Genomic DNA, 12,998 nt, shown 5'->3' on the forward strand with positions numbered 1-12,998 from the left:
TTTATGAAAACTGTAGAATGATGGGCTTTACCAAAAAGCTGTCATTTTGCTTTATCCACAACACATTCTCCCAAAAGCATTTTGGCTTTCTGAGGTAAGTTTTGGCAAATTCCATCCTGGCTTTTTTATGTTTCTGTGTCAGCAGTGGGGTCCTCCTGGGTCTCCTACCATAGCATCCATTTTCATTTAGATGGTGACGTATAGTGTGAGCTGACACAGTTGTACCCTGTGCCTGAAGGTCAGCTTGAATTTGTCTGGAAGTTGATTGAGGTTCTTTATCCACTATTCGAACAATCCTTTGTTGCAATCTTTGTTCAATATTTCTCTTTCGTCTACATCCAGAAAGATTAGCTACAGTGCCATGGGCTGTAAACTTCTTGACAATGTTGCGCACAATGGACACAAGAACATTAAGAACTCTAGAGATGGACTTTTAACCTTAAGATTGTCCATGCTTTTCCACAATTTTTGTTCTCAAATCCTCAGACAATTCTTTACTGCTCTTTCTCTTCTCCATGCTCCATGTGGCACACAGAGACACACAATAGACAGGCTGAGTCAATTTTTCACCATTTTACCTGGTTGCCGGTATGATTTCTATATTGTCAGCACCAGTTAATTGATACAGGTGAGTTTAATTACAAATTACAGGAGCATCACAAACTTGGAATGCAATTATTTCTTACAATTATTTCTTACAAATTTGAGAAAGTGCTAATAATTTTGTCCATTCCATTTTTGGGGTTTTGCGTGGAATGTACAGTGGGATAAAAAAGTATTTAGTCAGCCACCAATTGTGCAAGTTCTCCCACTTAAAAAGATGAGAGAGGCCTGTAATTGGCATCATAGGCAGACCTCAACTATGAGAGACAAAATGAGAAAAAAAATCCAGACAATCTCATTGGCTGATTTGGAAAGAATTTATTTGCAAATTATGGTGGAAAATAAGTATTTGGTCACCTACAAACAAGCAAGATTTCTGGCTCTCATAGACCTGTACCTTCTTCTTTAAGAGGCTCCTCTGTCCTGCACTCATTACCTGTATCAATGGCAACTGTTTGAACTTGTTATCAGTATAAAAGACACCTGTCCACAACCTCAAACAGTCACACTCCAAACTCCACTATGGTGAAGACCAAAGAGCTGTCGAAGGACACCAGAAACAAATCGTAGACCTGCACCAGGCTGGGAAGACTGAATCTGCAATAGGCAAGCAGCTTGCTGTGAACAAATCAACTGTGGGAGCAATAATTAGAAAATGGAAGACATACAAGACCACTGATAATCTCCCTCGATCTGAGGCTCCACGCAAGATCTCACCCCGTGGAGTCAAAATGATCACAAGAACGGTGAGCAAAAATCCCAGGACCACACGGGGGGACCTAGTGAATGACCTGCAGAGAGCTGGGACCAACGTAACAAAGGCTACCATCAGTAACACACTATGCCGCCAGGGACTCAGATCCTGCAGTGCCAGACGTGTCCCCCTGCTTAAGCCAGTACATGTCCGGGCCCGTCTGAAGTTTGCTAGAGAGCATTTGGATGATCCAGAAGAGGATTGGGAGAATGTCATATGGTCAGATGACACCAAAATAGAACTGTTTGGTAGAAACACAACTCGTCATGTTTGGAGGAGAGAGAATGCTGAGTTGCATCCAAAGAACACCATACCTACTGTGAAGCATGGGGGTGGAAACATCATGCTTTGGGGCTATTTCTCCACAAAGGGACCAGGACAACTGATCCATGTACAGGACAGAATGAATGGGGCCATGTATCGTGAGATTTTCAGTGCAAACCTCCTTCCATCACCAAGGGCATTGAAGATGAAACGTGGCTGGGTCTTCCAACATGACAATGATCCCAAACATACCGCCCGGGCAACGAAGGAGTGGCTTCGTAAGAAGCATTTCAAGGTCCTGGAGGGGCCTAGCCAGTCTCCAGATCTCAACCCCATAGGAAACCTTTGGAGGGAGTTGAAAGTCCGTGTTGCCCAGCGACAGCCCCAAAACATCACTGCTCTAGAGGAGAAATGCATGGAGGAATGGGCCAACATACCAGCAACAGTGTGTGCCAACCTTGTGAAGACTTACACGAAACGTTTGACCTCTGTCATTGCCAACAAAGGATATATAACAAAGTATTGAGATGAACTTTTGATATTGACCAAATACTTATTTTCCACCATAATTTGCAAATAAATTCTTTCCAAATCAGCCAATATGATTGTCTGGATTTTTTTTCTCATTTTGTCTCTCATAGTTGAGGTCTACCTATGATGCCAATTACAGGCCTCTCTCATCTTTTTAAGTGGGAGAACTTGCACAGTTGGTGGCTGACTAAATACTTTTTTGCCCCATTGTATCTGATTTGGTTTTTTGTTTCTCCACTTTTTTGTGTCAATACAAACAAAAGAAATAAACATGAGAATGCTTACACATTTGTAATTGTAATTTGTAACATTTGTGGTGCATTATCTGACAGAAATGCAGGGGTGCCAATATTTTTGGCCATGATTGTAAGCATAGTCATATTCAATGTATCAGTGCCTATCCAATACAAAGCTCCAAGTAAGAATTGGGGTTGTTAGTCCCACATGCATGGGGAAAGCCAGAAAAAGGGGCTATCTATTATAGTTGGACAAGCAGTTTGCAACTAGAATCTGGGTATTTAGGCATTTGGCTGTGTTCAATAAATGTGGAGCAACACAATTTTTATAATATTTGATGGCAGAGGGTATATCATGAAACAGAAATTGAAGAGTACATCTTACCAGCTTAAAGGGATTGTAAACCATAATTTTATTTTTAAATAACAAACTTCTTATACTTACCTGTTCTGTGCAATGGTTTTACATAGAGCAGCCCTGATCCTCCTCCTCTACTTGGGTCACTTGATGGGTTTCCTGGCTCCTTCACTCTGCCGAGTGCCCCCATAGCAAGCATATTGCTATGTGGCATTTGTACAGGCTTGCTCCTGACAGCTCTCTGTGTCCATTCACACACAGAGCGTGGCTAGGCCCAAACCCCCCTTACTTCACTGAATCTGATTGACAGCAGCAGGAGTCAATGGCTCCTGCTGCTGCCTCTGAGCCAATGAGTAGGGAGAGAGCCAAGAGAGCCGCTGCTCTCGTGCACAGAGCTGGAATGAGATCAGGCTAAAGTAAGTATAATGTGGGGATAGGTGGAGTTGCATTGAAGGTTTTTTGCCTTAATGCAGAGAATGCATTAAGGTAAAAAAACCTATGGCCTTTACAACCACTTTAGGGGACGTTTTTGTCCCCATAGGGTTATTGAGTCTCAATCCTGAATAATCTTGGGAGACATCCATCAAATATAAAGAAACTTCCCCTCCTGCCCAGAACCACTTTAACCCCTAATATTCCCTTCTGGAAAAAAACTAGTCAACTTTTAGTTTAATGAGTAAAAATTTCCTTTTCCTTTTCAATTTAGCAGCCACTATTATATCCTAAAACTTTCAAAAATGCTTGTTTTGCAGCACCAGTGGGGTTCGCTGTACCCTGCATGAACAGGATGTTCCTAGAGTTTGAAATTCTTATGTTTGATTTGCTCAGTGCTTTTTGCCCATCAATTGACAGATACTTTTGATAGGAATTCCCATTTTAGTGAAATGCTTTCAAAAAGTGCCGGATATAGCACACCTATCGTAACCCAAGCACCAACCATCACCTGAAGGACTAACCACAGAATGACCATGACAAAAAAAGTCCGCCCTAAGAAACAAGGACATATAGATGGAAAACTAATCAAAATGTGTCACATAGTATCACTTTGGGTCCATGCTTGCAATCGATTTTCACATGAAAATGTACGTAGACTCGAACAATACATTTCTCTTATTTAATTTCTTTTGGTCTGTTAAATATACCATTAAAATCATTTTATTATATCAGTTCAAAAAGAGCAAAAAATAGCTGTTTATCCAGCCAGAAATATTGTGAACTGATAACTTCCGGTACTCTCTTCGTTTGAACCATTATCAGTTAGCATTGTTCCCTGTTATCTCCACAGACTACAAAATGCTTCCCCCTGTTATGAAGAAGAGAATGAGGTGTTATGTAGTCTTAACATAGTGTTGTGTAGTTGTAACACACTCCCTTTTCTAGTGTGACAAAACTGCTCAGTATCCTTGTCACCATAGGACAGAAAATGTGTTAAAGGGTCACCAGGGTAACATAAAGGATTAAAAAGTGTGAGAAATAAAAATAATGCAGCCACCATATCTAAGGACTGGTAAATTGTAATATTATACATTTCTATTCTTTTTTTACTTTTTATACTCATGTAAAGTAACAAACAGACATGAGGGCACAAATATCAAGAATAGTCAACCAAGGGCATATCTACAGATTATATCACCCCCATAGCAAAATTGTGGTGATGCCTCCCAGCGACCTCCCTAAAGTTGTTGACCTTAACATAAACTATGTCTAAATCAAGGACTATGCTGTCATCATAGTACATAACTAGGACCAGTGCTGTGGACAGAAGTTGTCAGGGAATAGGTGGGCATCAGTGCAGGGAATTTTACTTTTAATATTAATTTTTCTGCACACCGCCAGTCTTTTTAATTATCTCAAAGCATCAATGCAAATTCTTAGCCCTCGCACTTCCTCCGCCACTACAGCAAGCAAGTGCTGAAAGAGGTGGTATAGTAGTCAGTAAAAAGAAAATAAAGAGCTGCAGTAGCAATACTAAAGCAACTTCTCTAAACTTTTTTTTTTTTTTGCATAACTACAAACAGCTGTCTATTTTGAGGAAGGATTCTGGGATTATGACAGCCTGAAGAAGACTGTGTTAGGCACGCAGAATTAAAGTGTTACTAAACCCACAACAGTAAAATCAGTCTGTATATGCAATAAATCATGCTTGTTATACACACTGTGGAAAAAAAGGGGTTAATCCTCCACATTGTGTAAAAAGGCTGTTTGATACTTTCTTCTCTGATCCTCCCCTTCTTCTACTGTCCCCTATTCATCTGCTGATTGTATAGATCAGGGGTGGGCAAACTTTTTGACTTGAGGGCCGCAATGGGTTCATATATTGGACCCGGGGGCCGGACCAAGAGTAGATGAATGATGTGTATGTGTCATCCATAGTAAGTATAGTAATATTCCCCCATAGTAAGCATAGTAATTAATCCCCCATATAGTAATTCATCCCCCATAGTAATTCATCCCCCATAGTATTTAATCCCCCATATAGTAATTCATCCCCCATAGTAATTCATCCCCCATAGTAATTCATCCCCCATAGTAATTCATCCCCCATAAAGTAATTCATCCCCCATAGTAATTCATCCCCCATAGTAATTCATCCCCCATAGTAATTCATCCCCCATATAGTAATTCATCCCCCATAGTAATTAATCCCCCATATAGTAATTCATCCCCCATAGTAATTCATCCCCCATAGTAATTAATCCCCCATATAGTAATTCATCCCCCATAGTAATTCATCCCCCATAGTAATTCATCCCCCATAGTAATTCATTCACTTACCTTTGCTCCGCGCGTTCCTCTCACCGTGTTCCCGCGCCGTTCCGGTCTTCAGGGCGGACTGTGAGAGGAGCCTAGCTCCCCTCACGTTCGTCACGCTGCCCCACCTACACACATCCTGACAGCCATCCTGACAGTATCACGCTCCACGGGCCGGTTTGCCCATTGCTGGTATAGAGCTATGAGAGTCACTCAGTGCACATGCTCAGTTCAGTGTGTATGGTTTTTTTTTATCGTGGGAGAGTGCATGTGATCAGCACAGGGACAATCAGCACTGTCCAGACAGAGGGTAAGGGGTTATGCAGCCTCATAGGTCAATCAGGGGAGAATGAAAAATCCTTCTAAAAGCTTTAACTAGTGCTCAGCTGGACACTGATAGAAGTCACAAGACTACTATATAATGCTGGCAAGGAAAAGTATTTAGCACTTTATATTTACTAAAATAATTGCATTTCCTGCTCTGTGTACTGTGGGAGACCAGATATAGTGAATGCAGGGTCATGGGTTTAGTAACACCTTAATTTCAGTGCTTGCTGGGATGACCAGAAGCTCTAACTGCAACACATCTACACTAACAGGACAGCTAAACAAATCTTCATACTGCACAACCTACAAAAGGTATCTGTGACTAGTAACAGCGATTCTGAAGTCTCCTTCTGTATGTCTGACATTAGCGCTTCTTGATTGGAAATTTCACAAGGGGTACCAGTTTAGTGTCAATAGAAACGTCCTTAAAAATTTGGTGATAGGAATGTGTTATCTTCATATGGACACCAGTGTTCTATGTTTAAATTGCCTCAACAGCCCCTCTATTGGGGCCAACTTCCACCACAGGCCCCATAGCAGCCACATGGACTGCTATGGCTATTTTTATGCCACTGCTTCAAGCATCCGTCATGGCTTTTGTATCAAATATAAGCCCTTCCAAGTATTTCCACATAGTAAACATAGGTGAAGTTATACATTCATTCTAGATAGAGTATATATACATAGAAGCTTAGAAATAAGTGGTTGAGTGTTTTATTAAATGTATGTTTGACAAAGTCTTTGTCTTTGTTCCACATATATTTTCTTTTGACTTGCTAAATGGTGGTTCTGGTGTTTGGATTTCCGGTGCTGTGTTTTTCCACGGGACTCCCGTGACATTTTAGACTTCATTGATACTTAATTTTTACAGTTTATTTCATGGTACCCTAATTTTTTATTTCAGTAATGGTTATAACAAAGACAGCCTCTCCAACTTAGAAGATGATTGTGGATGGATTTGGTAAGATCTACATCGATTTCTTCGAAAAGCAGTAGGAAAGAATGAGCAATAGTTTCATAAAACATAAACGTAAGATCATTGCACAGCAATAAAGTTTAATAAACCATACCATATGTACAGACAAAACATTTTCTCTTAGTTTTGGAAGGGTTATACCCTTTTTTTTAAGTGTTTATTTCTGTCTTGTCCTGGCTGGGGAGATTCACAGCTCTATTTGTCCTGGTGACAGAAAATGACTGCAAATCTAACATTTTAGAGTAGTCCTGAGTGTAGGCAGGTAAAGTCTCTTTTCTGCACTTAGGTGGTGCTCAATTGCAGTGACATTGCAGAGGGAGAGGAAGTCAGGAGGAACATACTTCTCCCTGGTTTCCTGGGTCACTGGGGAACCAATCCAGTTGGATGCTGCCACTGCATGTGACTCTGGAGGCCATCTTAGGTCAGGCAGAGTCTATTTAAGAGTACTAAAACCAAGGAGACCAGAGGGATCCAGCGGTATAACCAAGGTATTGAATATAATTTATTGAGAAAATATCAAAAGTACAATCTCGCCATCCTACAGTTTCTATACATTATGCTGCAGATGACCTGATTGTACTTTTGATATTTTCTCAATAACGTTTATTCAATACCTTGACTACACTGCTTTTGGTGCCCAAGTTAAGCTCCAGTTTTATGGGTGGACCCCTCTGGTCTCCTTGGTTTTAGTACTACTGTGTGATTTAGATTTAAAGGACCCCACCAAGAGGTGAGACGGTGACTTGTTTTTGCAATTGGTTAAAACTTAGTCCCTCTAAATGGGCCTATATACTCTTATTTTCTGAATTTAGTTTTTAGAGTCTATTTAAGACCCTGGCTCCTGGGCTTGGTGTGCATTTTATGAGTGAACAGTGTAAGGATAGGTCACCAATCTGTCAGGGAAAGTGAAAAGCGGTATGGACAGGTTCCAGTCAAGTAGGGACAGGATGCAGACACACTATCCTTCCAGGAATCCTCCCATTTGGGCACAGACTGGCCAGACCATATTCTACCCTCATGGACAGATGTTTTTGGCACATCTGAGACCTTCTCCGCTCCACATTCCTGTTAAAAACTGTGAGTGTTCCCAGTCAGGCACCTACCTACCTACCTACTGGGCTGTTTGTATGGTTGGGCCTTGCCTTTAATACAAATTCTGTTTATTGGAGCTGGACTCTGTTTAATGACTGCCTCCGCACCATGCTGCACCCACCCACATGAAAACAAGAGATGAGGGGAAATCTTCCAATCTTCCTTTGGATAGATTTCCTCTCATTTCCTGCTGCATCTGTAAGACATGGGTTGATGGGAAATTTGCCCCAGCAGTAGACAGGCATCAAAAAAGTAACATGATGTTTCAACTTTTTACTACTTTTCCAAAACATAAAAAGTTTTGACTTTATATATACTTTACCAGAACTTACAGTTTCCAATTTAAGGTCCCCTGAAGACCTTTGCTGTCTGTTGTGGTTCAACATAACTCAATGGCAAAGAAAAGTACCAGACTCTTTTTTGTACCGCAGTGCACCAACACACGCAGCATGTGTTTTCTATTGAGCTGCATTGCTTGATACTAAACTTGTGTGTCGTGGCGCCATTCTTAAACAATGCTTTACTACAACACAAAGATGTGCAGCAATGCACTTTACCACACAATCCACAATGTGTTGCCATTTGTTTCGACACCTCAACAAACATGTATTTCAACCAACTACAAGGCAACAATGAGAACATTTGTACATTGTGATGTGTTCCACTGGAAAACAAGGATCCCATTTTTGGTGCATTGTAGTATGTTGGCAGCCCTTTCAAAAGTAATGGACTACCTTACCGTAATGCACATTAACATGCTTACAGTACTTCAACAAAACATACCAGATAGGCGTGAAAGGGATCTGAAAGTCCCTAATCTTCGATGATTCCAAGAAACCTACATGAATACCAATAAATCTATAGGGGCAACAGACAATCCATCCTTTTCTGTAATCATCATGAATATCCATGTATATGTGGAACAGAAATAAAGCAATTCTCACAATTCCAGATTTTTGCTCTTACCTGGGTTTGATTGGTGATTTATCTGAAAAACAAAATGCCATTAAAATGAATTATTAAAGGCAATGGAAACCATATGTGGAACAATGTTTTTCTAACTGCTATTCTGCTGAAGGGATCTGAGGTCACCCGTGTTGTACAGTCCAATGTCCACAAGCAATGTAACAATCATGCACTGCTTGCAATAATCATGCAGTACAAGGGTTAACAACTGATAGATAGCGAGCATCAGATGTGATCATTAATGCTCATGGGGACTGTACATAAATGAGAAAAACTGTTAATTTCCGTTTTCAGTAGGCTTAATTAATGAGCAGTGCAAGGTGATTTACAAAGAGCACTAAACAGTGATCAGTCAGAGTACAGTAAACTGCGATCTGATGCTGGTTGTTAAAGGATACTGCAGTCTGACATTCACCACTACTGGACACTTATTCAATTGAGGATCATTTTTATTGAATTATTGAAGTGCATCCCGCATGTGAGCCAGAGCATAACATTATCTGAATTTGGTGAACAAGTTCACCCCCTAACTATGTTTTTCACAGGGAAATCCATGCCATGAATTATGTCAAATTGTTTGCACCTTCGTGTGGCTCAGAGTGACCAAGTTCTAATAGAAAAGGTATAGAAGATAGAACAGTCTTGATAATGCCTCAAAGTTTCCCTACAATTCTTAATGTAGAATTTGCCTGCCTATGGAAAGCCTTGGCTAAGTACACACAAGGGCATTTTTAAAACTTGGCTTGCAAAAACAGTAGTTCAAGGTCTCTTTAAGAGAAGTGGCAGGCAGGCGGTTGAGGCAAAAACAGTTTTACCACCCTCTGGCTGACCAGCCAAATTGTAACAATACAGCTGGACAGAGCTGTACACATGCCGCGGCTGCAATGCTTTTCTTTGCAGCTGTGGTATTTTAAACTTTGACAGATGGCACGATTCCCCCACTGAGTTCACTGCAAAGCTTGTCTAGTAGTTGTGGTGCAGTCCCTGGATGTAGGCAAATTAAAAATAAGAAAACAAAAAACAGGCGTTTAAGAGACAGCAGTCAGCTGCCCTCTGAAAAGGAATCCACCATGAATCACTTTTCAAAGGGTGGTAATCACTATCGCAAGTCTAAAAGATTTCAGATTTAGGAAGCATCAGCAGGCATTCATATGGGCATGTTATAATCTTAGTTTGTAAACCTCAGTCTAAGGACTTTCCAATTTATTTTGAATAGCAATCCAATGCACCTTCTCAATGCTTCAACATGCACTATGCGCACTGCAGATAATGCTGCATAGAAGATTTTTTGTTCATCGTGGTGCATTGGGCAGCCTATTTAAATTAATGGCTAAATAGACAGCCAGGGCATCACAGTGGCTAAATGGTTAGCACTTCCATCCGGCAGTACTAGGGTTGCTGATTCAAATCCCAACCCCAGCACCACCTGCCTGGAGCTTGCATGTTCTCCCTGTGACTGCATAGGTGTCCTCCAGTTTCCTCCCACACTCCAAAAACACACTGGTAGGTTAATTGGCTCCTGTCTAAATTGGCCCTAGTATGTATAAATGTGAGTTAGGGACTTTAGATTGTATGCCCCTTGAGGGTTAGGGACTGCTGTGAATGTATAATATATGTTTGTAAAACGCTGCATAAATTGACAGCGCTATATAGGTATCTGAAATAAATAAATAAAAATGAACCGACAGGCTGATGTGAATGGGCCCTTAAAGCTAGCTAGACCAGTCCCAGCAGTCTCTTCTTCTTCACTCTAGCAGTCTAGCGTCTTGATGTCATCAAGACCAAAGCAGGGTCCATAGTAGGGTTGCCACCTCATCCCTTTAAAACCGAACACATATTATTTACACAGGTTCTGTGGCTGTGTAAGGTGGTAACTACACTCACTTGGTGCTTTATCTGCATTAAATTAGCATCAGAACCTGTGTAATTAACATGGTTTTGGTTTTAAAGGGATGAGGTGGTAACCCTAGTCCATAGCCCTGTCCTGGATGTAATGATGCTGAGGGAGAGTCCACCGTGGAACCATAGGGTAGTGGAGGATCAGATCAGTAAAACTGTATCTCCTATTCCATATACCAAACAAGCTATTAACCCCTGCAGTGTGGGTGCAGCCCCACTTCAATGGATCATTTTTTTAAGGAGTTGTGCTTTAAGATCTGTGCTCACCATTCCCAACTTGGAGCCAAAGGATGCTTTAAACTAAGGCTCAAAGGCTCCAATGAAGCCCAAATGCTTTGTGAAAGCTGTAAGTATGCTGTGCTGTCATACAAGCTGAAGCCCATATGAACAAGGTCTCCTGGCTAAGCACAAAGCTATACAGTTGAACTTGTAGTATCCCAAGAAATGCCCGTTTAAGTATTTTTAGTCAAAAACCGCTATGATTTCTGCTGATTTATCACAAATGATCTTTTGCTATAAACTTTACTCCATGGAATTATTTATGGCTGGAGAAAATTGTTTCACATATGAAAAACAAGGTATGATATTAAATCTCTTTCTTTAAAATAGAATTCTTAAAAAATAAAGAGTTCTGATTTGAACTGATTAAACAAAACTCTTTCCTGAAATTGACAATTTGGAGTTATTTTTGGCTAGAGAAAATTGTTTCACATATGAAAAACAAGGTATGATATTAAATCTCTTTCATTAAAATAGAGTTCCTAAAAAAAAATAGTTCTGATTTGAACTGATTAAACAGAACTCTTTCCTGAAATTGACAATTTTTTTAAATAGCTGTGATTTGAACTGATTATGCCAAACTCTTGCATTAAATTAATTAATTAATATTGCATGATCAACTGTTGCAGCCTTACTTACCGCAAAAGGTGCCACATTCACAAAGAAAAGTGTGACGCAGCAGAGTACGAGCAGTGCCCGGCCCACCATGTTGGCTCAGTGGTGGAAACTCACTGACAGTGCCCTTCTGGTCTCCCAAAACTTATATTGGTACTATGGACTTTGCACGACTTATCAAGTTCATGTCAACTAGTCTTTGCTGTTATCTGAGGAATTATAATAGCCGCTAAGAGCTCGGGATGATACCTTTATCTTAAACCAGTTAATTAGTCATAAACTGATCACTGACACTTCTTTACTTGCTGGGGAATTAACTTTTATTTGTGTCATGGCTGACCATATAACACATATCTCTACATATTAACTTGGAATTATGTAACAGAATTACAGTCAAACATGAACATTTTTCATAAAAGAAAAAAACAAAAAACGTATTCTTTGTCCATGCAAGGCAAACTAACAGGTAGACTTAACGACCACCTTTCCCAGGTGCACATTCTCACTTTCTCTCAAATCCCTTTCTATTCTGTTCGGAGAAACACATAGCACTCTATCAGCAGAGCACAGTTTCACTTTAATGCAGAACTCTGCTTTGGCTTTAAAAATTAAAAATCCTTTGTCCAGTAAAGTTTTTTCTCTGATGTCCCCAGCCTTCCAGGTCGAATGACTGCCAGTGCCATTTGACTCTCTTCCTCTGAGTTGAGGTTGTCATCACTCTGGCCTAGACTCAGGATAGTATATGTACTTGCCATACACAGGAGCATGGGAGAGAGGAGAAACAGAACATAATTGTGTGGCAAGAGGCCACAGTCCTATCCAGAGTCTAAGAGTCAGATTAAAACAAACTGAAATTTCTGAGGTTGTTTTATGTTCATTTTGGTTCACATGGCACTGGGATTACACAATGCTCACAGAGTTCACAGAGCCAGGAGTCCATGTGCCCATAGGAACTCACACACAAATATCCCTACCACACTCATACACATTAGGGCCAGTATGAGAAAAGCCAATTAACCTTTCACCTGACTATTCATGACCAATGCAGGGGAAATGCAAAATGTTGAACGGCACTCAGGTTGGAGCAGAACGGGGCCAGCCCCGAGAATGAACTCGGAAGTGCTTAGCTCTTAGCACTTCCAGATTCAGAGATGTCAGATCTCATCTGGTACTAGCTGGTAAGCTGCAGATCAGTGATTTGGGTAAGCAGTGGATCAGGGATGCAAAGATTTATTTGAGTTTGGAAGATATTGTTTTCCAGATGAATGTAATTGCCTGTATGTAAATAATCTCTTAGATGTACTGTATATTAATCTCCTAATCACCTGGTAATCCTGTGAATAACCC

General features: G+C 40.5%; 1 protein-coding gene across 1 annotated transcript in view; it reads right to left on the minus strand.

Annotated features, from left to right (window-relative positions):
* LOC149447651 (meprin A subunit alpha-like) overlaps positions 1–11,806 on the minus strand; it is a 49,132-nt gene extending 37,326 nt beyond the window's left edge. The window contains exons 1-2 of the mRNA XM_089652275.1: positions 11,676–11,806; positions 8,859–8,880 (exon numbers count right to left, since the gene is read on the minus strand). Of these exons, the coding sequence (XP_089508401.1) occupies positions 8,859–8,880; positions 11,676–11,744 (91 nt within the window). The 5' untranslated portion in view covers positions 11,745–11,806. The remainder of the gene's footprint in view (positions 1–8,858; positions 8,881–11,675) is intronic.
* Positions 11,807–12,998: the final 1,192 nt, after the last annotated feature.

This window comes from Staurois parvus, unplaced genomic scaffold (assembly GCF_062004578.1).
Source record: "Staurois parvus isolate SC_StPar_1 unplaced genomic scaffold, SC_StPar_1.0 ptg000678l, whole genome shotgun sequence".
NCBI classification, from domain to species: Eukaryota; Metazoa; Chordata; class Amphibia; order Anura; family Ranidae; genus Staurois; species Staurois parvus.